Raw genomic sequence first — 27,602 nt, 5'->3', positions numbered from 1 at the left:
GTCTGCCTTCCAGCCCCACCACCACGCGCTGTGGGACATTGAGTAAAGTTTCTGAACCTCTCTTAGCCGTTTCCTTACTTATCAATGAGATTACAACGGCATCTCTCTCATGGAGGTTTCTTGTAAGGCTTGAAGAAGGAAACAGATGTCAAGCATTCGGAACAGTACCTGGAGCTGGTGGTAAATAGATGTCAGCCAATATCTCATTTAATTCATGTAGCAGCCCTTGGAAATAAATATTATTACTTTCTATGTTAGAGATTAAAGGTTCAGGCTCAGAGAGGTTTAATAATTACCCCAAATGGCTACAGCAAGAAGGCAGTGGAGCCTGGTTGGAGCCTGAGCTTCCTGGCTTTGAAGCCATGACCTCTGTGGTGTAGGACGTGCAGAGCGGGACTTGCAGATGGAGAGCACAGGGAGGCATCCCCAAAGTTTAGAGTCCTGGCACAGGAAGTCAGGCAGGCCAGTCCTCTTCGGTCTCATATGTTTCTCATGTGGCCCCAGCCCCTGAGCTCGTGAGAACACTTCTTTTCCGTGAGCTTTTCATCTTGAACTCTGTCCTTCGTTCAAGCCCAGGAAGAAAAATCCATTTGATTTTTATAAAAATATAAGACACATATTCATCCACGTTAAAGTGGATCCAGACAGCCCAACACCACTTTCACCTGGTGAGAATCTTCTTTATTTCTCCAGTGACTTAGAAATCACATCTTTTCCCTTTGAAATGAAGGATCTCATTTGGGGCACGCCTCAGATGTTTTCTACAGCCGGAGAAAACATGCTGGTGGGTCGGGAGCAGCCACACGATGACTCTCCTTTGATGGAAAATAGGAAAAAAACAAAAAAATTAGAGGGGCTTCCCTGGTGGCGCAGTGGTTGGGAGTCCGCCTGCCGATGTGGGGGACCTGGATTCATGCCCCGGTCCGGGAAGATCCCACATGCCGCGGAGCGGCTGGGCCCGTGAGCCATGGCCGCTGGGCCCGTGAGCCATGGCCGCTGAGCCTGCGCGTCCGGAGCCTGTGCTCCGCAACGGGAGAGGCCACAACAGTGAGAGGCCCGCGTACCGCAAAAAACCCAAAACAAAACAAAAAAATTAGAGACTGTCCCCTCCGCATCCTTGCTGCCACTTCAGAGGTCCTCACAGGGTGATGTCCAATCTCCTTCAGACGACCTTCTGAGCTCTGAATTTTCTCTTTTAGGTAATTCAGCCTTTCTAATGGGGCAGTGTGAGTCCTGTTAGCTCCCTGTGTCGGCTATAATTGAGTCTTCCTCTCCAACAGTAGGAAAAAGAATTCTTTTCTGTGTGGGAAGGGCTCTGGCATCTATCAAGTGTTAGAGCTCATGTCTGAAAATTGCAATTTTTAAGGTTGATTTAGTGACCACTTCCAGCTGTAGTCAGAGGGCTGCCGTGCAGATATCCTTAAAGTGTGATCTGTGCCCCCCACCGATTCCTGCTGAATCTGAAACTCTGGGGGTGCGACTTAGCAATCTGTGTCTTAAGAGGCTCCCCCACCGGGGAATCTGATGCCTACTCAGTTTTGAGAACTCCAGGGAGAGTGATTCAGAGCGAGGACCCTGGGACCAATGCCTGGGGTAGGATCCTGGCTCTACTACCTACTAGCTATGTGGCTTTAGACACAGCTAACCTCTGTGCATCTTTGTTAGTAAAATGGCAATAAGTGTGCACAGCTCACTGAGTTCTTGTGAGAATTAGATGCAACGATACACTTACAGTTCTTAGGACTCACTCCCTAAATATTAGCTCCATTTGGCTTCACTCCATATAAGGCATATGCTGGACCCCTCACCGCCTCACCTCTTTCCTGTGAACCATCAGAGTTAGCTGTTCCCACCTCAGTCTTCCTCAAATGACAATCCTCTCTTAAGAGACTTGCTTTGCTCTGCTACGGAGTCAAGTGCTCATCCACGTGATGATCTTTCCCAAGCACAGAGGTCAGAGGTCTCAGTTCTTTGTATCATCATAGATCTGGCAGTGGGGTCTGTGACACTGAGATGCTCCCTAGGTGTGGAGGGAATGCACAGACTTTCCCTGACCTTGGAATGATGAAGAAAACCCCAATTCATGAATTTTCTAATGTTGTTTTGCTCCTGAGAGCACAGGCGAAGCCCCGTGCTCATCAGCTGTGATGTGTGTGGGCAGGCATAAGGCCACCGAGTGCTGTGCTGTGGCTCTGGGCTGTCCCCTCTCCTGACCTCGAGCTCCTCATTCCTAAAAGGAGGGGCCTACATGGAGTCCCTCCAAGGCTCCTGTCTGCTCTAGCTGCTGTGTGATGGCTAATGCCGTGGGTGGCGCGTGCCCCTGGGCTGGGGATGCTTCAGCTCGGCCCGTATCTCAGTTTGCAGGCAAGGAAGGTTGAAGGGATACAAAGGTACATTTAATTGATCTTGAAGTCATGCCATCTGGAATTTTAAAGACAGTCTCTGAAGCTTGCCTGAACTTTGCCGTCCTGTCTTTGAGACAGCTTCAGGGGAAAACGGTTAACCCAGCTGCCCTCTGAGTAGGTGACCTGGCGTGGGTGTTGGAAAGAGAGAGTTTCCTGAGCCCCAAGAAGGAAGAGATGGGTGGCTCTGGAGGTTTGCTTGGTCCTAAGTGTGCTGCCCTGTGACTCACATGGCCCCAGCAGCCAGACTTGTATGCCTCAGAGGGAAACCTTGAAGGCAGAACAGTTCAGCAAATGTCAGGCAGAGAGCAGGGTCATTGCATCCTCAGACCTGGGCCCTGAGCTCCAAAAGGTCACATTTGCTGTGGGCCTCTTCCACACGTTAACTCATGGAATCCATGCAACCACCCTATGGATTAGGTACCGTCGCTATCATCCCCATTTCACAGATGAGGACACTGAGGCAGAGAGAGATTTACAGATGTGCTCAAGGTCACACAGGTAGCGAGCTGCAAAGCTGGGGTTTGAATGCAGGGCGCTAGAATCCCTGCTGTTTTGGCCTTGGCCTTTCTCGGGCAGAAGCCAGCTCAATAGAAGTGCTTATGACAAAATGCTCCCTGCCCACAGCCAGGTCTTACTGTCTGTGGTCCAGTATAACACGTTCTCTTCACACAAATGCTTCTGAACAGCAAAGGTACACCCTTATCACCTCCAGAAGTTTGGCCGTTTTATCATCATCCCCATCTCATGAGGCTGTTGGGAAGACAAGATGGATCTAAAATGCCTTGTGATCTACATATTGCTGGACAGGAGTCCAAAGAGATTACATCACCTGCAGCCTCCAGCGCTCTTTGTGCAATGGCTCATTCTCCCTGGGGGCACTGTCATCATTAGACCCATTTCTCAGATGAGGAGAACAAGTCTCAGGGATATTCAGTGCCTGATTCTGGGCTGCATGGCTGCAGAGGAGGACGGTACCCTCAGCCCCTGGCCCCCCGGCCCAGCCCCATCCAGTGCACCCTGTAGCGGCCACTCTCTCTTGGAAATAGGTCCTGAGCCACCTCATGCAGGCCCCTCACCACCCTGGCATGGGGGGAACCTTACAGGTAAGATCTGAAGTGATGCCAGGAGGCTGAGCCTCCAAGATGGCAGCTCAATCCCATCCTGATCTTTGATTTGCCCGACTGTCTAGTGCAAGTCACTCAGTGCCTCTGAGCCCCAGTCCCCCCATTTGGAGACCAGGGGGGCAGGGATGATCCTTCATTCACACAGCAAAGGAGGAGATGAAAGGGTGGAGCAGGAGACCTAGAATTTGCAAGCAGTGCAAATCCACATCATCTCACTTAAATTTCATCTCAACCTGGGAAATAGGTTCTGTCATCAACCCATTTTACAGGTTGGAAAATGGAGACTCAGGGGAAACCTTGCCCAGAGCTATCTGGCCAGTGATCTTGGACATGATTTAAACTTGGGGAGGCATTACGAATGTGTTATCGTATGTGAGACCCTCAAGCACACTGCTCAGTCCTTCCCTTCATCTCTGTGAGGACAGGTGTGTCCAATTCACCTGTCATCCTTGGAGCACGTACCCTTTACCCAGAAGACTCGCAGAAGATGTTATTGAATACATGGGTAAAAACTCCAGCCCCATTTCCGAAGGAGCTGTCCTGTTTCAGGAACCGTGCTGAGCTCTTCACTGTCTGATGTGATCCCCACAACACACAACAATCCTCTAGGACCTGACTGCTATTATTATACCCGTTTTGCAGATGAGCAAACCGAGTCCCACAGGAAGTTGGAGAACTTGCCCATGGCCACCCACTAGCCAGGGAGTCTGGCCCAGACCCTTGCTCATATCGCCCTGTACGTCTGTAACCAAAGCAGTGCAGCCCAGGACTCTCACTTGACAGGGAGCTACTGCCCAAGACCCGAGCACAAAGTCTGGGGCACTCCGTGGCGCTTCGCCCAGATCCAGACTGTGGTCGGGTGCCCTCTAGTGTCTGCAGCCTGCAGGAGCCCAGGCCCCCATTTGGACTTTGTCTATTGGTGATGTATACATTCATTCAACAGACATTTATTGAGCACCTACTGTGTGCCTGGCACTGTTCTAGGCTCTATACAGCAGTGAACAAAACAGACAAGGACCTCTGACCTCACGAACCTTGCATTTTGGTGGAGGACATAGATCAGAGGCAGATACATATTTGAAGTCTGTCAGTAATGAATGCTGTGAAGCAGAACAAAGCAGGAAGGAGGGAGAGGGTGGCGAGGGAGGCTATTTTAGACAGGTTCTAGGCAGGCAGGGTCGGGGGGAGAGGCCTCTGGGGCTGAGATGCATGTGAAGCATGGGAGCAGCAGCAGAGGCGGATTGCTGGGGGAAGAGTCCTAGCGCTTTCCCAGAGATGCCTCTCCGGTAACCCTCACCCAACCTGGCTTCTTCCCACCCCCTGCTGGTCCTGTACATCTCCCACCAAGTCTCCAACTGATGCAGCGCCTCTCCCTCCCCCACCACTGCCCCTAAATTCAGGCGCTCCTCACTTCTCCGCTGGACCACTCCAGGAGACTTGCACCTGTAATTTCTACCTCATATAACCATATAATTTTGACTAACTCAAATCAACCAGTATTTATTGAGGAGACACAATGCACCAGACCTCACAGAGATGAGACAGGCAAAGTCCCTGCCTGCAAGGAACTCGCTACTTGAAGGGCAGATGGAAAGGACCACAGACAGTGGCGTTCCGTGCAGAAAGCCCAAGGGTGGATAGATCACCAGAGCAGCCCTAAGGCAGCAGGGGACGCCCAGGGAAGCCTTTCTGGAGAGGGTAGTATCCACCTTAAGGATAAGGGGACAATTAGGTAGCCAGGTGGTAGGGAAGGGAGACACCATTCCAGGTAGAGCAAATGGCCAGTGGAAAAACAAAAATAAAAATAAGAAGATTGAGAGAGAGCTAGGCACATTTGGAAGCAGAGTGGCTCGATAAGAGTGCCACAGATTGAATGAATGACAACATGAATGAGTTAAGGCACTGAGATATTAGCATTGCTTTAAAAATCCAGCCCCATATCCTTGGTGTGCAGAGAATGGAGGGTACTCAGAGGCAGAGGGGATGGGAGCATGCACATAGGTGCAGCCTAGCTTCTTATAGATGCGGAAGCAGCACCCGAGGGGGAGGGGTGCCATGCTTGTTCATTGGTGGGTTCAGCAAAGAGCCGCCAGGGGTGTCCGTGTCCAGGGAAGGGGCACCAGATAGCTGACAGAGACTCCAAGGGGAACAGACCACCCAAGGAGCAGGGACAGTGGCTGATGAAATTAGATGGAGCCCCGGATTGTGGGTAAGCTGGCCTTTAACTCCTAGACTTCCCGCTCATGTCTGAAAGATGGGTTTCGTACACTCATCCCAGACACGAAGTCACAGGCTCAGCGTAGCAGATCTAATCGCAGACACACTCTTCAATTAGGATGGGCAACTTGTGTTGGCTCAGGACCACAGCAAAGAGAAAAAAGAAGCAACATCTCTTGGCTCCCAGCCACGTACCAGGCCCACGCTAGGATATCACAGCTGTCAACCTCACAGCAACCCTGCAAAATAAGTGTTAATTACTCTTCTCATGCGATTCCAGAGAGGACAAGTAATTTGCTTAAGGCCCCAGAGCTAGTAAGTAGAAGAACCAGAACTGAACTTGGGTCTAATTCTGAAGCTGAGTGGGGCTGTGAAAGGCCCAAGGTTATGGCCCAAATTTGTGACCCAAAGTCTTGGAGCTCATTGGTAACTAGGCTGGTACCTGACCCCTGGCAGTCACACCTTCCATATCCCCAGAATCCAGGTCATCCATTGGAAAGTCCAAATCACAGGCCGTCCTTGTGCTTCTGTGAGCCTCAGAACAAACCACATTTTTTTTTTTTTTTTTTGTGGTACGCGGGCCTCTCACTGCTGCGGCCTCTCCCGTTGCGGAGCACAGGCTCCGGACGCGCAGACTCAGCGGCCATGGCTCACGGGCCCAGCCGCTCCGCGGCATGTGGGATCTTCCCAGACCGGGGCACGAACCTGTGTCCCCTGCATCGGCAGGCGGACTCTCAACTACTGCGCCACCAGGGAAGCCCCAAACCACATTTCTTTGTCTTCCTTTCTTGAGCTCCATTTGGAGGACAACTGATCTGATCACAGATGAGCCACAATGAGGATTTGTAGCAGGAGGTGACAGACGAAGCCCTGGTATGACTGGATCTGAACAATGAGACCCAGAAACCAGGATGATTCAGCTAGAACACAGGAGCCTGACGAAGCGGTTCATAATGAGCTTCAAGTTCAGGCAGCATTATTTAGAAAAGAATGCTGGTTACCTAATTCCCTCGGGAAAGAGAACAGTGATCTCTATAAACGTATTGTCAGAGAAATTGGACTGCTCAGGTTAAGAGCACAGAGCTGGGTACCACACTGCCTGGGGTGGGTGGACCACTCTGCCATTTATAAGACGCATGACTATGAATGCATTCATTACTTAACTTCTTGGTGCCTTTGTTTTCTCATCTGTCAACTGGGAATGAAGGCAGGGGTGTTGTGAGGGTGAAATCGAGTTACTCTGTATGAAGCACTCAGCAAATTCCACGTGCTCAGTGTCAGCCTGTCACTGTAGGTTGGCTTGGGGAGGCACTCTGCAGGTCAACAACCTTTAAACATTGCATGGATTTCTCTCTCTAAAATGAGGAAGGGACAAAGTTGATTTCATGGAAAATTTTGCTGCAGGACTTTTAACCCCTCTCTCCACCTCTCCAGCCTCGGTTTCCTTATCTGTAAAATGGGAATAATAGCTACTGACCTTACTTTCCCATATGATTGCTCGAGAACCAAGCGAAGCAGAAGGCACTCAAACCCTTTGAAAAGCAGAAACATGTTGTAGGAAGCGGGTAGGGAGCTGGCGTTTCTTGAAAGGTGACCCTGCGCAGGTCACTTCACTCACGTGTGGCACTTGGGACAACTTTCTGAGAGGTGAGTGTTACGCCCTGGGAGGGTAATTTCAGTATTATTTCGAAGACAGGAAAATGCGAGGGTAATCATACAGCGATGTTCTTGAGGTGTCTTTTGTTGTTGAAGTCAGAGTCAGACCATGAATACGTACAGTAAGTCCCCTACCTACGAACGAGTTCCATTCCGAGAGCGTGTTCATAAGTCCAATTTGTTCATAAGTCCAACAAAGTTAGCCTAGGGACTCAACTAACACAATTGGCTACACTGTACCAGCTATATCACCGCTGATTTTACGCTTGCTTCCAGACATCCTGGGCTTGAAATAAAGATACTGTACTACTGTACTCTATACAGTACTGGACAGTAAAGTACACAGAAGCACAACCACTTGTAGAGGATGCACACAGGTGACAATGTACACCAGACACGGGAACTAACTTACGTGATAGGACATGCAAACACATGTTCGCATCTTTGGAAGTTCGCAACTTGAAGGTTCGTATGTAGGGGACTTACTGTACCTGAATCAGCAATTCTAGAACAACACGTTTGCTGCAATGACCTGAGCATCTTAGCGTCTGGATTGTACCCTGTGGGGTCAGGTTGTGTTGACTTCTGCAAGATCTGGAGTGGAGATGGTGAGAGACTGACCCATCCTAAGGTGGTGTAGTGTGGTGCAGACACAGCTGGGGACATGGTCCCCACCCCAGGGCTCTGTTAGCTGCAGCCAGCAGGGTCCCCCCTCTGGAAGATGGTTGTGGGGACATCGAGGTCATGGGTTCCATGGACTTTCATTGACCGGTGCTGTGAGACCCAGCTTGTGACAAGTAACAAGCAAGGTGCATTCAACCCTTTTACAGAGCATCCCTTCGGAAGGTGACTGTTTCTCCCTCGCTGAATGGCTGATGCACGGACCTGCCCCTCACCCTGGTGGAATCCGTTTTGGTAACCGCGTGAGCCACTGGAGCTGAGCTCGAGTGATCTCTGATGAGTTCTGTGCAGAACTTTCTACAGAGGAGCAGGATTGGTTCAGCCTAATATCATCTGCATATAAATTCACTATTTAGCTAGCAGCTGCCGCGAGGGAAGGCGATCGGTATTGCCTCGCACTGAGAACCACGTGGTATCAGGAATAATGTCACAAAAAGAGCCCCGTGCACAGTTCAGAAGGGCCACGCTCTTATTCAACTCTGTCCCCCAATTTCTCACGTGAGCTTGCCTCAGCTACTTAACCTTTGTGGGTCTCATTTTTCTCTTCTACAGACTGCAAATTATAATCATACCTCATAGGGGGCTATTATTGATGCTACTTTAGCCCTTTAATAGGATACCATGTAGGGAAGTTTTATATGTGGTGTGCGTGTGTGTGTGTGTGTGTGTGTGTGTGTGTGTGTGTGTGTGTACTTAGTACTTTAAAAGCAGGAGTATGTGTTATTTCAGGGGTCTCTATCTAACCTGCAGCATCGCTTACCTATGCCATTCATCTTACTCAACACGTATTCAGTCAAGAAGCATTTACTGAACACCTGCCAAGTGCCAGGCATTGGGAAGAAACATAAAAGAACATGGCAGGGGGCGGCCCTGAGAAGCTCAGTCTGGTCGGAGAGACATACCCATAAAGAAATACGTGCTATACAGGTAACAAGTGCTTTCACGGGATTCTGTACCAGCAAGAGATGTCATCCAGAGGAGGAAATGCCAAAACTGTGAGGATACGTAGATGTTCTGTGGATGAGGGCAGGCGTTCCTGGGAGAGGAAGCAGCAGGTGCAAAGGCACAGCATCATGAAGTCAGCTTGTTAGGCTCAGGGGCGCCCTCGGGTTGGCAGGACCAGAGCAGAGGGCTCCTCTGTCTAGCCAGTGGCAAGGCTGGAATCCTGGAAGGGTGGTCATAAAACAGGGCTTTGTATTCCAGGTGAAGAGATTTGAACTTGATCGTGAGGGCAGTAGGGAACTGCTGAACGTTTTAGACAGAGAAGTAGCTTAGAACGTCAGATTCACATTTTAGAAGGATCACTCTGAGGCTGTGAGCGGAAAGCAAAGAATGCAGTAGGATTTCGGGACAGTTAAGATGCCGTTGTCAGAATCCAGGCAAAACGTTGTAAGAAACTCCCCTAAGGCAAATGCTAGCAAGGTAGAAAAGGAGGAGATGCACAAGACAGAGATTTCAGAAACAGAGCCAATAGGATTATATGCGGATAGGCAGCAGATCGGATGGCGGTGGGAGGCCTGTGAGATAAACGCAGGAATGGAGGTGATGTCGGGTTTCTTACTTGAATTTCTGGACAGGTGGTGATAGCCCCAACTGTGGTCCAGGGACAGGCATGCGTGGGCTGGGAGGTGGGGGACACCATGCAGCGATTATGGAACCCAAGGGTTATCAGTGGAGCTGTCCCCTAGGCAACTGGAAATGTGAGTTAGGGGCCCCAGTGAGAGGTGTGGCCCGGATGTAGAGGTTGGGAGTCATGGCCCCATACATGTGTCTTAGGTTGGGTTCCGCAGGGAAGAGACACTGAGATGGAGATCTGTGAGCAGGAAGTTGATTGGGGAGTGTTCTCAGATCAACCCCTGTCAGGCAGTAAAGGAAGCAGGACTCAGCAGAGGGAGAGGGCGAGCTGCCCTCAGTCGGCACAGAGGTCTCAGCCTGCAGGGAGCTTTGGACCTGGGAGGACCCGTCAGAGACGCACCACTTTCAGGCAGGGGAGGAGAGGCCTTTGTGCCTCCACATCAGCCAGCCGCTGGGTGAACCTTGCTGCTAAGGAGGCGTGAGTTGCCTTGTGGAGGAAGCATCCTTCAAGGGCATGCGTGTGAGGGAGGGCGGGGACCCCCCTGCTCTCGCGTAGCCAACAACACTCCTGGCAGCTGGGGGATGAGCCCCTCAGTTCTGCGCCACACACCACTGTCTGCCGCAGGTGGAGGTGAGGCCCTAGGTTCTCAACTGGTTGCCACTGGAGCCACCGGGACAGCTTGAACAGCCCAGCGCCCAGGCCACACCCCCAGGCCCATTAACCCCAGATCTCCAAGTGTGGGAGACCATGGGCATCAGTAGTTTTCAAAATCCCCCAGGTGATTCCAACGTGCAGCCACGTCTAAGAACCACTGCCCTGGGGGAAGTGATGGAGATGAACAGAAAAGAGTTGGGCTCAGACCCCTGGGAAGGTGCTCAAAGAAACTGGAGAAGAACCAGGCGAGAGGTGTCCTGGAAGGTAACAGGCAGTGGATTCCAGAAAGAAGTGCTCCCCTGCAGCAAGAACCCATGTGGCACCATGCCTGAGGGAGAGGGTGACCCAGCTGCTCTAAAATACACCTGGGATGTGGCTTTCATTGGGCATTGTAAGGTGGCAGACACAGAGACACTGCCTTTGAAAGAAGAGTTGATTATTCACAGTCCCCTTGTGAAGGTGCACACCACCCCATGCAGGGCCACACGAGGAAGCACCAGGGTGTGTCAGGAGGCAGAAGGAGAGAGGACAGGGCGCGGCCCAGAGCCTTTATTGTGGCTTCTGTGGGAAGGAATGGGGGAGGCAAGCTTGGGAAAGCTCAGGATGACATAGTTTGAATAATTTCAGGTGGTCCCAGGGCTACAGAGGCTGTCTCTACTTGTCTGGTACCTGGCCCTGGGGCGATTTAGGGCAGGGGGCATATTGACTTGGTGTGTCAGAGTTAAACAGAGGAAGTGGTTGGTGTGGGCTCTGGATTGGTTGGTTTGTATGTTAAAGGCATGCTCCCAGGCAAGTTGTTTGCTAGGAATTAGCTAGCCTGGGAGGGGGAGTCTTTCCAGGATCAGTAAGGCTCCAAGATATCCAATCATCATAAAACACAGGAAGTAAAAAGCAAGGTTAATAACCAGCCCCGAGGGCCCTCAGTTTGGAGGTCAGAGTGGGCTGGATTTCAGCCTCAACTCACCCCCTGGGGGCACTGGGCACAACTTTCACAGTACACAGTAGCCTTGACCTTGGATTCCTTGGGGCTGCAGAGGAGATGACTCTTCAGAAGAGAGAGAGAACAAGATGCAAACTCCCAGGTCAGGGAAACTGCGGTGGGAGGGGGCTTGATCCCAGGGATGGAACTCTCCAGAATTCCTGTGAAAATGCTCACAAGGAAGGAATATCAGCTATAAACGTCCTGCCAGCCCCAGGGAGCTGACCTAGTTCTTTACCTCTTCCATCGTTGTGGGGAGGGGGGTGGTCAGACGCTGGGTAGAAGCTGGGGGAGGGCAGGGGGAGGAAGAAAAATGAACGTCAAACATCTACCTCCCACGCCCACCTCTTTCCACTGCAGACTCCAGCTCGATGCAAGCTTGGACTGGCAGGGGGAGGGGGGTGGAAAATTCATCATTCAGTAAGGTTGATTTTGAAACTGTGACTCTGGGAACCATCTAAGATCCCTGAGGTGGGGTGGGGAAGGGCACCCTCAGTGATTACATTTTGAATGAATGTAGGAGACAAAAACCAAGGTTGTGATTCGAAGACACCATGAACTCTATGTTTTTAAACTTTGTTGCAGTTACATTTGTAAAGTACCCAGCATGGAGCTTGACACTTGGAGAGCTGGATGAATGTTAGCCTTGAGTCTAATGAATGAGATCTTAAATATGAAGACATATAAAGAAAAATAGCCCATTTCATCCCTCTAATAGCCTTGTGAGGGAGATCTCCTTCCTCCCCTTCTCACCTCCAGTAGCATGGAGCTCGGCGGCCTTGGGAGCCTGTCCTGGCAGTGACAGGAGTGGCCACCAGCATCACCTTCCCGGCTCCACTTGACTGGGGGGCGATGGCACGATGTGATGTCCTTAAATTAGAACCTGACTTGGGATAAGATCAATGATTCCGACTCTACTTAAAAGTTTTTGCTATCTCATCATGGTCCAGGAGGGTTTTATGTATGGAAAGGCCAGAGGTCATCTATAGCTTGGGGGAAATAGGACCTAGAAGTCTATTTTTAAAAAGGGAGCCTTGCAGATGAAAGAGGAAGATACCTGAGTTATCGCAAGACCCACTCACCTTACCTGAGAGAGAGTGAAAATCATCTCGGCAGACAAGACTCCATTTTTCTTCCCTCGTAAATAAAATAAGCAAGTGTGAGGGCTCTGACCTCATGCTTTACTGAACACCACAGGCTCTAACTGGCACCACAGGGACTCATCTGAGAGTCACTCTCCGTAGCACTTAGCGGTCCCATGTTAGGTGGGTCATACTGTTACCAAAAGTGGGGTCTGGCTGCTCGCCCCTCAAAAGCCAATAAAGAGGCAAGTTGGTGGAAAGGAAAGTTTGCTTTATTTCAGCTGACGGCAACCGGGGGTTGGCGGGGGGAGGGCGGACTCCTGTCCAAAAGCTGACTCACCGCCCCCCTCCACAATCAGGGGGCAAGAGCTCTTATAGGTGGAGGAAGGGGGCACATGCAGAAGCAGCACAGTCAGCTCCGACAGTCGTCTTGAAATTGGTCACATGGTCTGACCAGCATCATCTTGACTGTTTTACTACAGTTAATCTTCAGTTCCAGGGCTGGTTTGTTCCCATTTCTTTGAGTCCAGTTCTTGGAATTGTGGCAATTTATGTCATGGCTACAGTCTGGTCATCATGTAGTTAACTTCTTCCACCTGGTGAGGGTTTTAGTATCTATAAGACAGCTCACAGGATATGGCTCAGAGTATTATTTATAGCCCTTGAATAGAAACTAAAGGGCCCTGACTATGCTTAATGACTAACCTATTATTATTTAGTCCTGTTGGACAGGTTTCCTTTGTTTCTGCATTTTCTCACTTCTCTGATTAAACTTATTCTTTGGCTAAAGTTTTTCCACAGACAAAAGGCAGGTGGAGAACATAGTGCTGGGTCAAGGACCATAGGGTCCTTCTCCATTTCAATACATGATTTTTTAAAACATGCCTTTTTGTTTGAATAGCTCCTGAGAAAGAAATGCAGGGCTTCCCTGGTGGCGCAGTGGTTGGGAGTCCGCCTGCCGATGCAGGGGACACGGGTTCGTGCCCCGGTCCGCAGAGCGGCTGGGCCCATGAGCCATGGCCGCTGAGCCTGCGCGTCCGGAGCCTGTGCTCTGCAACGGGAGAGGCCACAACAGTGAGAGGCCCGCGTACCGCAAAAAAAAAAAAAAAAGAAAGAAAGAAAGAAATGCAAATGGCAGGGCTCTTTGCAACAGCGATGGTATGTAAGAAGCCCCTTCCCACGCTCCTGTGTTTCTCCAGTAGGTATTTATTGAACAACTATTATGTGCCAGGCATGCTCTCTGCCCTCAGGCAGCAAGAAGTCTAAACTGTAATGGGAAATGCTGAGACCTCGGCTCGGTGCTAGGACCAGGTACCCAGGAGCATCTTTGAGGACCACTGGAGGCTGATGGAAGAGGTCAGATCCCCTGGGTCTGGTGGCTTCATGGTCCCTCCTTGGTCACTGAGGCACCTGTGACCAGGCTTCATGGATCAGAACTCAGGTTCTGGGGTCTGAGACCTGGCGTTCAGTCGGGGCTCTGTGACCAAATTGGGGCCCTGATGAGTCATTTAACCTCTCTATGCTGTGGTGACTATTTCTGTAAACTGGGCATCCTCATGGGCTCCATCTCGGTGGACAGCTGTGAAGATGCAAAGAGATAGTCTATGTGATGAACTTTTCACGGTGTTTGGTAGTAAAAACTGCTCTTTCCTGTGGAATGCTAGTGTGTGGATTCCTAGGCCGAACACTTTATACATCTATTAAATCATTTAAACCCCCCCACAATGACCATTGTATAGACATAAGCATTATCCTCATTTTACAGATGAGAAAACTGAGGCATGAGCAGTTAGGTCACTTTCCCAAGGCCACAGAGAGTGGGAGAGAGGCAGCATTCAAATCCAGACAGCCTGCTCAGGATCTGTGCCCAGGCTGCAGGTCACTGCTCATAAGTGTTCACGATAGTTATTACGTCGTTGGCAGATCAGACGTATTCATTCATTGTTATAAATGCTTAGATAAAGCACTTGGTGCAGCCATCCATAGAAGCGAGGCATTGTGGCTATTTGTATTATTATTTGGGTGGGTCGCATGGCATAATATGGCTGAAACAGTCTACTTAAAATGATCAACGACCCACATACCCACTCGTACTTTTCGTGGTAGAAGATGGGCAATGATTACTCCTAAATACAACATCTCTCCCTATGACTGCCTAACGTTTCTGGGAAACCTCTAAACACTCACTGGAAAGAGCCAAGTTCACGTACTCCGCTGTTGGCTAAGCTCGGGGCCTCGGGAGTAAGCTGTTGCCCGAGCTCCACTCCAAACATTCCCGCTGTTCTTCCTCCCCGGTCCAGACACCATCAGCACCCCAAGCTGGGGCTCACCCACCCTGGGGTCAGTAGCATCAGTTTTTCTCCAGAGATGGAGCCCAGATCACAGCTCCCAAAGTGATCACCGTTAGGAAAGATTGCATTTAAGACGCTGTGGATCACAGGCTGTACTGGGCTTCTCAGTAATACTGGGAATCCATTCAATGTACTCACAGACTGCATGATTCTAGAAATACTGAATTGTAGATTCGGGGAAATAGGGGGTGTCCATCTCAGTTCAAAGGCTCCTGGTTGTTCTCAGAGCCAGGTCCAAGTGCCATGGAATAGCAGCAAAGCCACCCATGACCCAGCCTCCACCCAAGCTCCCACGTCTCCAGCATCCCCTGGTCCTACATTCCTCTACAGTTGTTGTTCCCAATGACCCTGGGTGGATCATGCCTCGGCACATCCATACTTGGTGTTCCTATTCCAAGAGTACCCTTCCAGCTCCCCTCCTCCTTCCACCCCGTGGCAGCTCCAAGGCTGCCACCTCTGGGAGGGGCCTCTCTAATTTGATGCTGTGGGAAAAGCTTGGGCTTGATTCCCACCTGTGCAGTTGCTGGCTGGAGGCCTCAGCACAGATATTACATTGTCTCCACATCTCTCCCGTGCAAATAGCACCAGCTGCTGGAAGGTCAAAAGACACAATCATGTGATGAGCTCACACCATGCCTGGCACATAGTAGGAGCTTAATTGGGTTGCTCCCCTTGTCTTTTTCCCCCAGCTTTCTGATTTTGCTCTTACTGAGACAGTAGCCAAACTCTAAGAGAAAACAAAATAAACACACACACAAAAAAAAGATGTAGTGAAAATTCTATTTATATGTATGTCATTTTTTTATTCCATGATTCTTTTTAAAAATTAAGATATAACTCACATACCATAAAATTCATCATTTAAAAGTGGTTTTTAGTATATTTGCAAAGTTGTGCAACCATCACTTCTTTCTAATTCTAGAATATTTTCATTACCCCTGTTGATGAAAAATTAATCAGTCGATCTAAGAAATGGAAAATTTTATTCGAGCCAAATTTGAGGATTATAACCCAGGAAGAGCACCTCAGAAAGCTCCAAGAACTGTTGCACCTGTTAGAAATGAAGGCAGAGTTATATAAGTTTTTTGAGACAGAGGGGTGTACATTAAATGACGTATTATTGACCATTTACACAATCCAGATCCAAGTGTCATCGTGGCCCCTTCCAAGGTCGAGAAGGAATGTTATCTTTAAGGAGCTGTCTTGTTGATGCAAGGAGACTGTTCCTCTTTATGGCTGAGCAGGTATTGCTGCTGATGGGGGAGGTTTGGTGGATGCATAATGCAGATACACAGTGCACAGTAGAGGGCAGAGGAGCCAAAGGGCAGGCACAATTTTTTATTTAAAATTTTTCTTGTCTTGCCATAAAATATGAATTTTATTTCACACCCCAAAAGGTAACCCCACACCCGTCAGCATTCCCTCTCCGCTCCCAGCCCCTCAGGGCCACTTGCCTGATACGCAGCAAAGCCAGTGTACTGCACCGGGTTGTGGTGAAGGAAAGTACAGCATTTATTGCAGGGCACCAAGCAAGGACAACAGGCACTTCCTGCTCAAAAGACCCGAACTCCCAGATGGCTTTCAGGGAAGGGTTTTTAAAGACATTGTGAGGGAGGGGGTCGCAGGGTGCCCGATCAGCTTGTATGCAATTCTCTGATTGGCTGATGGTGAGGCAACAGGATGATGGTTCAGGAATCTAGATGTCGGTCTTCTGGCTCCAACCAGCCTGGGGGTCTATCAGTTGATGGTCACTCTGGGGTCTGCCTGCTGATGGTCAGCAGTTTCCGTCTAGTGGTGAAACCGTGTACCTCAGATTGGGACTTGAACCCACGGTCTTTTAATTGAGATCACGCACCTGGCCTCAGGACTTAATGAAGCTCAGGTTCTTGATGTTTCATTGCAGACGGAATTCAGTGAGAGACAAAGTGATCTGTAAGAAGTGGATTTATTTAGAGAGAAGCACACTCCACAGAATGTGGGCCATCTCAGAAGGCGGGAAGCCTCAAAATATGGCATGGTTAGTTTTTATGGACTGGGTAATTTCATAGGCTAATGACTGGGAGGATTATTCCAACTATTTTAGGGGAAGGGGCGGGGCTTTCCAGGAACTGGGCCACCGCCCACTTTTTGGCCTTTTATGGTTGGCCTCAGAACTGTCATGGCGTCATGGGTGTGTCATTTAGCAAGCTAATGTATTACAATGAGTGTATAATGAGGCTTAAGGTACACCGGAAGTTGCATCTTCCGCCATCTTGGACCTAGTTGGTTCTAACTAGTTTTTGTCATATCCTATGGTGGCAGGAAACCACGTATCTTGTAAACAGTGGGGGGTCCATGGGCAGACAAAGAAAAGCAGGAAGCTCCAGACTGACAGGAAACCACACCTTTGGGGTGATAAGTGTCCTGGAAGCAGACAAAGAAAGATGAGGCAATTCGGGAATCTCTTGTGTCCAAATGTAACCTGTTGTTCATTATGCTCTCATTACAATAAAATTAGCCTTGCAGATAAGTACCCATCATGCACCGACACCGTGACACTTCTGATCTAAGCTAAATAAGGACAAACACCCCTCCTCCCCTTGGGAAGATGGAGCTGGGATGAAAATCAAGGAATACAACCCCCAAACTCCTCCTTCCCCAGGGAATATTCTACGCCTTCATTTCTATACCCTGGCTTGCCAAAGAAGCCCAGCACAGCAGCTCACCTGTCTGCCCCTCTCTGAGAGCGTATTGTTGCTTAAATAAATTCTCACGTTACTTTCTTAACCTCCCTGCCTTGTCTCCGAATTCTTCTGCAACGAGACAAGAACCTTAAATTCACCGGGAACGAGGGCATCTGAACCTTCTCCCTGTGCGAAGCCTTTCTAGGTCTGGATGTGTCTTCTTTTCTCCTTGTACTTTCTTAGGAAATGAAACATTCAAGAATTCCACAGCGAGAACTTTGGGTTTTTTTCCTCTTTCTCCCCATCAGAACTGCTGTCTATTGATGTTCTCTCCTTTCAGAGAAACAATGAGAGTTTATTTGTAAACCTGGGTTTTAAAAAAAAATCAGGAAGAATGCTGCCTTAATCAGCATAATAATATGGGCCCCCAGTGCAGCATTTAAGCTACCTAATAGGCGAACGGTGCTGCTTGAAGGGACTCAAAATGCCTCTTGAATGGTGGGTGGTGGGTGTTGCCTGCTTGCCTTTCACAGCCGGTGGGAAGTGACAAGTTCCCCCACCTCAGGGGCGAGCTGTGCCCAAAGGCCCACCCTCACTTCCCTGGGGACGTGGAAAAGCTCCAGCTGCCCTTCACTGACAGGAGCAAGATGGGTCGGATATCCTGGGCCTCGGAGGCGTCTGGGTGGTACCACCCGCATGGTAGTAGTTTCCTCTGTGTACCTACTGGGTGCCAGGCCTCACAGTGAAGGCATCATCTGATCCCACTCTCACGCCTGCCTGAGGGGTGCCTGTGGCTGTCCCCATTCCCCAGGTGAGGAGAAGGGGATTCCAAGGGGCCGTGAGGATGTTTCCAAGGCCACACAGCCAGGAAACAGCTGAGCCGCTTCAGGCCAGACTTGATGCCCCAGGGCCTCTGAGTTGGCCAGCTCTTGGCTTCCCCAAACTGCACCTTCTCGGAGTCACCCTTCAGGTAACCGCCCGTCAGGTGGCTCTGAGGATTCACCAACCCCCTGCATGGAGATACCAAACACGTGGGCCTGGTGCTAAACTGTTCCCAGAAGGGGGACCCTTTCCAGGGCCCGAAAGTGGACTCTTGTCTGATACTCGGAAATGAATTGTCCAAGGAGACACACGTGCTGACAAAGCAAAAGACTTTATTGGGAAGGGGCGCCCGGGCAGAGAGCAGCAGGGTAAGGGAGCCCAGGAGAACTGCTCTGCCACCTGTGTTGCAGTCTCAGGGTTTAGGGCAATGGGGTTGGTTTCCGGGTTGTCTCTGGCCAATCACCATTTTGCTTGTGCCCATACTTGGTCTGACTCAGGGTCCTTCCTGGCGGAGTGTGCATCTCTCAGCCAAGATGGATTACAGCGTGAGGGTTTCTGGAAGGTTGACAGGACTTATTATGGGCTGGCATCTCCTCCCTCCTTTTGGCCCCTCCTTAATTCGCCCATTTAGTTTTAGGACCTCCTGTGTGAGACAACTCATGCAAGCGGTCATTATCATGCTTGGCCAAGGCGGGCGGTTTCAGTCAATGGTTCCCTAACAAAACCAGTGTCCAATCGCTCCCCAGCCTTTGTTCCTGGGGCTCACACTGTGCAGAGGGACCCTGTGCAGACAGCAGAAGCTGCCTGGCCCAGGGGCCTAGCCCCCAAATAATGACTGAAATCCTCATCATTCACCAGCCCCCTCTTCTCCCTTCAGGAGAGCACCTGGCCGTACCTGTTTGGGGTGATTGCTGTCCCCGTCTTGGTCCAGCTGGTGAGCCTGCCCTTTCTCCCTGAGAGCCCACGCTACCTGATCTTTGAGAAGCATGACCAGCCTGGAGCTGAGAAAGGTAGGAGCCACTTTGTCTGGTCCATGTGGCTCTGGCCTCTTCACAGGGGTCAGCGCTGCAGGGCATGCTGGGTGCCCTAGGACACCCTATCCTGTTTCATCTCCCCAACAGCCTGCTATGGGTGGCCCAGAGTGGGGACACAGATCAAAGTGTCAACTGAAAAAAATGCACAGCATGAGAGTTGTGAGTTAAGTTTTATTTGGGGCAAAATGAGGACTATAGCCTGGGAGACAGCACCTCAGACAGCTCTGAGAGACCGCCCGAAGAGGTGTGGGAGTGTCAGTATATGATTTCAGTGAAAGGGGTACGTACAGTCAAGCACACATTTTGGCAGAAGGCTGCTGCTGGTCACGAGCAGATGTCACCATTAATGATTTTAGTGCTTTTCTAGATGTGAGGATATGCAAGAAATTTCAGCTCATAAAATCTTCTCCTGAAAATATCTCTCTGAAGCCCTGTTCTACCAGTTTTTCCCAGAGCACAGAGCGCCTCATTCCTGATCCTTGCCCGGAACTCCTTTCAGGGGCTGTTGAAGGTCAGCGACTGCAGTGGCTAGTGACTTAATCCTTGTAGAACCAGATAGCAAGTGACAATTTTACGGTTAGCAACAGGGAGCCTGGAAAAGCCAGGACAGAGTAGGATAAGGCCCAGGTCTGCTCACCTCTGCTCAGTGTCTCTCCGTGGTCACCTCTCGGGTTGTCCCAACCCCAGAGATGCTGCATCTTTCTTAGTGGTTTAAGTCTATCCCGGCCCTCCCTCTGCTCCTCTCGTCCTCACTGATCAGATTTCCCATCTTAACATTCACATGCAAGGAAAGGGAACATACAAGCACAGAATGAGCCCTCACATCACACCAGCGTGGGGCCTCTGCAACAAGACCCACTGGACCATTCCCATTAGCCCTGCAAGGGAACAGAAATATACCCATTTTACAGGAGGGAAGCTTGAGGCCCACGTGGGGCTTGGCAGTCATCTTGTGTAGCTTTCTGGGCCAGATTCAAAGTAGAGCTTTCAGAATCAGAGACATTTCTCCAGCCCGGAAAAGGCAAAATCATTTTGCCTGGAGACAGACAATGTAGAATGAACAATAGCATACCCATTCTTTTAGTTTTATAAAACAAGACTTGGTCGGCAGCACCGAGGTTCAGCATGAGGGCTGGGAATAACTAGTGCTGCCTTCACATCCCAGCTCTGCAGTCTGACCTTTACCAATTCTTTTCACCGTTCTGATTCTCAGAATCCTCATCTGTAAAAAGGAAATGATATAAGCCTCCCCCATGGGCTTGTTGTAAGGATTAAATTAGATGATATCTATATCTATATGGTCCACAGTATTACCTGCTGTCATTATTACTGAGGACTCTGTCCAGTTTCTTATTATCCATATCCTGTCCTCTAATCTAAATTTCCCAAATGTCCACATCCAAGAAAAAACTGAGAATTACATGTAGTCCTTAGCTCACTATAATTTGTGCCACATCTTTTAAAATCCAAAGAACCTAAGTATTTTCTGAATTGATGTGTCATAATGAAATATTAATAATTGCCTACGTCTGTCCAGCAGTTTGTAGTTCAGATCTATTTCCTCATTTACGACATTTCTATAACATGAAATCAGAGAACATTATCATTACTTTCATTTTTTGGATGAAGAAACAGAGGCTTACAGGGGTGAAATGACTTGTCCAGGGCTGTGGTTATATCATTTCTGGTTTCTAGAGGCCTTTAAAAATTGATGGAAAGGACAGATCTTTCTTCGGTAGACGCCCAAATACACAAAATTTGTGGAGCCTGGTGGTGGGGATGGGACTTGAGCCCCCTCCCCCAGAAGCCCACAGGGGACCCTGGTTAATAGCTCTTCCCCCATCTCACAGCCAGTAAGTGACAAAAGAAGGACTGGAACCCAGGGGTGATTTCCCTCCCACCACCCTCACGCACAGAGGGACACAAGTGGGTAGTGGTCTACGGGGCTTCCCATGAGGCCCTTGGGGAGGCAACCTATCCAAAAGTCAGGCTTCAGGGAAGAAGGCTGATGGTCAGATGGTTGGAGGCTCTGGAGTAAAACGAAGGCAGCTGAGAAGGAGCCAATGGGATCTGATTTCCAAAAGCAGCTAGGTTATAGGTTGTTAGAAGACAGCAATTCCTCCAGCTTGATCTCCTGGCACGTGAGGATGCCCATCTGGCTCCACTGGGGAGGAAATCCTGGGAAACGCTCCAATTAAGTACAGTCAGAATGGGCAGTGCCTCCAAATGCCAGACAGCACGGAAGGTTTAAAAGGTTTATTTCATAGCACAACAGGGAGTGAGAGAGAAGGCCAGTTGTAAAAAATGATAAATATTACATGTACGCTTTATAAAAAGAACAAAGATGTTGGCCTTAGGTTGAAATGGAACATTGAAACCTGCACCTATACTAATAAAAGCGCTAAGTTCACCCCAGGCATTCAGCAAACAATGGATATTTGCTGTGCTGGGTGCTCTGCCAGGTGGTGGGGAGAGGAGAGTATAAGGTGGTCTTCCAGCCTTCCAGGAGGTGAAGGGGGCATCTAGTTACGGGAGGCAGACACACTCCTCAATGCTCATCTGCATTGAGAACATTTCATTCTAAGCACTTCACATTTGTTAGATTGTTAAACCCTCACAACAACCATGGAAAGTAGATCGCATTATTAGTTCCATTTTAAGACAAAAACGAAACAAAACTGAGGACAAGATAACTTAACCAAAGACACAAAGCTAGCAAATGGCAGTGCTGGGATTTGAACTCTGAAAGTCTTGCTCTGGAACCTATGAGCATAAATAAAACACACTCTATTACCTACCACCTTGTTTGGCACCATGGGAGATACACCTTGCCCAGTCTGTTGGTAATTTGGTAGAAAGGACCCTGTAGCAGTTAGCTATTACCATAATAATGCTGCATAACAAACCACCTCGGAACTCACTGGCTGAAGACAATGGCAGTTACTCTGTTAATCTTGATAGGGCTTGCCCTTGCAACTCTTCTTGTCTCAGCAGAAGCTCTCTCACATATCTGGTGGTCAGCCAGCTGATCCAGGATGGCTCAGCTCTGTTCCATGTACCTCATCCTCCAGCAGGCTTAGCTCAGGCATATTCTCACAGCAAGCACAGAGGTCCCAGAGAGGAAGCGAAAAACACAAGCAGTTTTTCAAGCTTTGAATCAGCTAAAATACTATTGGACAAAGTCACATGATCAAGCCCCAGAGTCAGAGAGGGAGGGGCTACACAATTACGGCGCAAAGGACATACATGTAGAGAAGCAATGAATGGAGGCCATCAATGCATACAGTCCATACCACACTCCCCTTTCCGGCTTTTCCATCCTCCCCACCCCCAGTTCAGAGTGGCAAGGGGTTAAGTTCCAGCCCTGAGTCTGATTTCTTTGTGCCCTCTTGCCAGTTGAGGAGAAGTCCCCAGCACCTAAAAATGGGGGAAAGAGCCCAAACTTCCACTGTGAGAAACGGTGTTTATTTAATTGAATAGAAATGAAATATGAGCATAGGGAATGTGATAGGGCAGTGCTTCAGACACTGGAGTCAGGGAAGTCGCATCTATCAGGACCTTTTGGGTTATAGGAGACAGAAACTCAAAACAGCATAAGCAGGCTTCCCGGGTGGCGCTGTGGTTAAGAATCTGCCTGCCAATGCAGCGGACACAGGTTTGAGCCCCGGTCCAGGAAGATCCCACATGCCGCGGAGCAACTAAGCCGGTGCGCTGCAACTACTGAGCCTGCGCTCTAGAGCCCTTGAGCCACAACTGCTGAGCCCACGTGCCACAGCTACTGAAGCCCGTATGCCTAGAGCCCGTGCTCTGCAACAAGAGAAGCCACTGCAATGAGAAGCCCGTGGACCGCAAAGAAGAGTCGGCCCCGCTGAACGCAACTAGAGAAAGCCCTCGTGCAGCAACGAAGACCCAACACAGCCAAAAATAAATAAATAAATAAATGATTTTTAAAAATACTATTAAAAAAAAACAGCATAAGCAAGAGGGAAACTTTTAACACATGTCCCTAGGAATGGGATTTGAGGGCACCAATAATTACCACTCTTCTTTCTGGCTCAAGTTTGACACCAATATAGAGATGGATGCAGAAGTGGAGGAGATGCAATAAAAATGTCACTTTTAGTTTGGATAAAGAAAGGCCACTTGGCAAATTGGCTTTTGGTCTGATGGCCAGGAGAGCCTCATAAGACGGTACTCATGGGCTCCCAACAGGGCCCACCCCTGAAAAATGCAGAACACGGAAGAAAAGACTGTGTTCTCCTCCAACCAGAGAGATCTCAAAATTAAAGGGAGGAACTAAGCTGTGTGGGCCATTTCTCTCCCCAACTTACCAATGAGCTAAGTCCCTTCTCGTTTCCTGGGGACCAGTGAGTGAGGGATGGGCAGAGAGGGCGGAAAGAATGGTACCTTAAGGAAATGCCCCTCCAGGAGGAAAGTAATATCAGAAGTGAGCCATATGTGTTCTGCCTTATAATAGGGATAGAGAAGGCTGGATTTCCTTAAGCATGGTGGGATCCAGGAGATTAAACTAAGTCACCAAGGTACTGTCCCTCTCTCAACAACTCCTAGACATTCTTAGGATTTCATTGGCTTCATTCTTAGACGGGTTTTCTCCATTTGGCATCAAGACAGTCTTGAGGAGTTCCAACTTTTAAACACTGTTTTAGAAGGAGAGAGATTCCCTTTCACATAGCACACATCTCAATCCCTGAAGGAAATAATTCTAATTGGCCCTTCCTGGGTCACATGGCTATGCTTGAACCAATCACTGCCCCAGGAGTTAGAATCCCCTGATGGGAATTCCCAGAATTGACCAGTCTAGGTTACTATCCAGTCTGGTGATTGGGGGATGGAGGGCTGCAAGGTTAGATTGACATCTCTAGTAGAATTATAGAGAGTCCAGGAGGAGGGCTTCAAGAAAGATCCAGGCAAGAGAAAAAAGTAATATATGCTCATCACCGTGAAGGAACGATACCTCTGGATGCTCCTTCCCGGTAATGCTTTGTCATCCCAGCCCCCATGGTCTGTATTTTTGTCACCAGACCCTGATCAGGCATATAGACTTGGCAGAGAGCTCAGACCTCAATCCCCAGATAAATAAAAAAGCAGTGCTTTTTATTGCTGTTGTTTTGTGGATGGGAGGGAGTGTGTTTCTATGGCATTTAGAAGCCAGTTACTGGCTAGACTTGAATAGAAAAAGAAGACTGTCCGTTATTGGCTGCTATTGTTTTTTTTTTTTTTTTGTGGTACGCGGGCCTCTCACTGTTGTGGCCTCTCCCGTTGCGGAGCACAGGCTCCGGACACGCAGGCTCGGCGGCCATGGCTCACGGGCCCAGCCGCTCTGCGGCACGTGGGATCTTCCCGGACCGGGGCATGAACCCGTGTCCCCTGCATCGGCAGGTGGACTCCCAACCACTGCGCCACCAGGGAAGCCCTTGGTTTGGTTTTTTTGAGAGAAAGGTGTACATATCAGGATTAAGGTCAGCCACCTTATGATAGAAAACCCAAACGATAGTGTCTTAAACAAAATAAAATTTATTTCTCTCTCTCACATAAGAAAAGGTTGAAGGTAGGCAGACTAAGGCTGTTACAATTCTTCATGGTGTCAGGGACCTTGTTCCTTTCATCTCTCCATCTGCCTCGGGCCCTTCATCTCTAGATTCCCAGGTTGCCTCGTGGTCCAAAGTGGCTGCCATCATATCTGCTTTCCAGCCAAGAGGAGCAGGGTGAGAAGGAGGGATTACTTGCCCTTCTATTTTAATAAGTCTCCTTGAAGGCTCACACGCGTCTGCTAGGTCCCTTTGGTCAGAATGTGATCATGTTTCCGCTCTTAACTGCCAAGGAGGCTGGAAAATGTAGTCCTTTAGTGCACTGTTGTCACAGAACGTCGGGCCCTGCTCCTAAGGAGGAGGGGAGAATGAGTAATAGCCTCTGGCCACCAGCAGGCTCTGCCACTGTCTGGAAAGAAAGCAACTCAAGTACCCATTGGCTGGGACCAGCCAGACGGAGGCGTTTCGTGCACTCTGGAGGCTGACTCACGACTCCTTCGAGACGGCGCTGCTTAAACAGCTGTTTGATGCGTATTTATAGATGAGGCCGCGTGAGCTCTGGTCATGAGCTGCCTGCACCCAGTGAGCCAAGTCAAAGCCCCGAATTTAGTGGGAGCTGCCTTCATTTGTCACTCCTGAACACCCCACAAGGACTGTCAACCCTATTCTGGTCTGCGTATCATTACATTTCCAGTGCTGCCTTTGCGCCTTAGGGGATGCCATCGTGCCCCTTGTCCATGGATGCTCTGGGCAACTGCCTCGGTGGCCTGAGCTGGATTAAGGGACTTCTCTGCAGTCCAGAGATGGCCAGAAACATTCAGGAGGCAAGGTCCCATGCCGGATGGACAGAAGTGAGCCCCAACAATGGCCCTTATGACAGACAGCTGACTTCATTCCCTTTTGTGCTAGGGGCTAAAGTACATTACCTTGGTCACAAGGAGTCTGGTTTTTATTAAGGCAAGAATAAAGTATATTCAAGTGGATTCATGCTAGAGGTGCATTGAAAATACAAGCTTTTTCCAAACCATTGCAACACCTGTCTTCAAAAAGAACAGAGATTCCTCAGGCTGGCCAAGTTGGAGGTCCAGGCCCTTGGACCTGCATGGACCCTCCACGGGGTAGCAGACCAAGAGCATGTACAAACTAGAGGTCTCAGGTCTCTGCCCTAAAGGACGCACTGTGATGTGAGTCTCCTCCACCCCCCAATCTCCTTCCCACTCACGGCTCAAGAGGGCTGCCATCATAGCTGCCTCCACCTTCTCCAAGTTCCATCTAAGGAAGAAAAGACCCAGGGGCATGACCAACCATTGACAAGCTGTCAAGCAGAACAGAGAGCAGCCATATTTCGGATGATAGATTGAGAACCAAATGGGAGAAGCCACAGCGAGGAAGGACTTAATTCACCATGAGACAGGAGATGCAAGAATGGAATAGGCCACTTATGGAGGCAGGGAGTTCTCATTTCTGGAGGTGTCTGAGCACTAGGCAGGAATGGGAAAAGCCAATGGAAGTAGACAGAAGGTCCAGCTTAATCAAGACCCTCTAGGCCCACCAATGTCCTCTAGGCCTTGGTTTCCTGATTCCTAAGAAGGGAAACATCACAACTGTCCTGCCCCTGGGTAAGGTAGACAAGTTCAAGTACAGTGGTGTTTGTGGGAGGAGGGCTTTGCAAACTGTATAGGATGGTGCACATCAAAAGGAGATTGTTTGCTTTTGCCATGTGAATTTCTGCATGACCTTGCATTTGAAGAAAGGGGTTCTATGGATAAAGTGATCTGAAATCTTTTGCTCTGGGAATGGAGAATGTGTTTAATGTTGGGGAAAAACCACCCACAACTTTCTAAAAAGTCAATCGTCATTTATACCTGAGCTTTTCCTGTGTTTTTCCATGACATTTCCATCATGTTTACAGGGGGGGACAGTCATGTGGATTTATCTGTGAGGCTGCTTTTACCCCCCCCCCATGTTTGTGCCTTAAACATGTTTCCTTATTATTGTTTTTATATTATCATGGATGGGCAGAAGAATAATGGCCTCCAAGTATGTCCACATCCTAATTTTCAGAACCTGTGAATGTCACCTTGCATGGCATGAGGGACTTTGCAGATGTGATTAATTTAAGAGTCTTGAGGTAGGGAACATTATCCTGGATTATCTGAAAGAACCCAATGTAATCACAAGTCTTCTTATAAGTGAAAGAGGGAGGAGGAGAGTCAGGGTCAGAGAAGGAGATGTGAGAACAGAAGCAGGTGTTAAGAGCCAGAGACAGGTTGAAGATACTGTGCTGCTGGCTTTGAAGGTGGAGGAAGGGGCCAGGAGCCAAGGAAATGCAGGAAGCATCTAGCAGCTGGAAAAGGCCAGGGAACAGACCATCCTCTAGAGCCCCCAGGAGGAGCAGAGCCCTGATGACACCTTGATTTTGGCCCAGTGAGACCCATTTTGGACCTCTGACCTCCAGAACTGTCAAATAAGTTTGTACCGATTTAAGCCTAGTGGTGATTTACTAGAGCAGCACAGGGAATTCAGACATCACGTTAAGCAAGGAAAATCAGTTCCGGTTGAACTATGACTTTACCTTCATTTTAAATGTAGTTTAAACATTTTATTACTTGAATTCTCAAAATTTGGGGGCATTCTGATTTTCATTTATAACAAATAACTGAGTGAAAGGGCTGTGTGCAGGAAGCTTTTTTTTTTTCTTCTTTGCGGTACGCGGGCCTCTCACCGCTGTGGCCTCTCCCGTTGCGGAGCACAGGCTCCGGACGCGCAGGCTCAGCGGCCATGGCTCACGGGCCCAGCCGCTCCGCGG

At 49.3% G+C, this 27,602-nt stretch overlaps 1 protein-coding gene across 1 annotated transcript in view; it reads left to right on the top strand.

The window, feature by feature from the left end:
* Positions 1–27,602, top strand: part of SLC2A9 (solute carrier family 2 member 9) — a 179,467-nt gene that overhangs the window by 54,808 nt on the left and 97,057 nt on the right. The window contains exon 6 of the mRNA XM_067735514.1: positions 19,088–19,220. Coding sequence (XP_067591615.1) covers positions 19,088–19,220 — 133 coding nt within the window. The remainder of the gene's footprint in view (positions 1–19,087; positions 19,221–27,602) is intronic.

This window comes from Pseudorca crassidens, chromosome 4, assembly GCF_039906515.1.
Source record: "Pseudorca crassidens isolate mPseCra1 chromosome 4, mPseCra1.hap1, whole genome shotgun sequence".
Lineage (NCBI taxonomy): Eukaryota > Metazoa > Chordata > Mammalia > Artiodactyla > Delphinidae > Pseudorca > Pseudorca crassidens.
The sequence above is the reverse complement of the archived record's forward strand: the minus strand, read 5'-3'. Positions and strand labels throughout refer to the sequence as shown.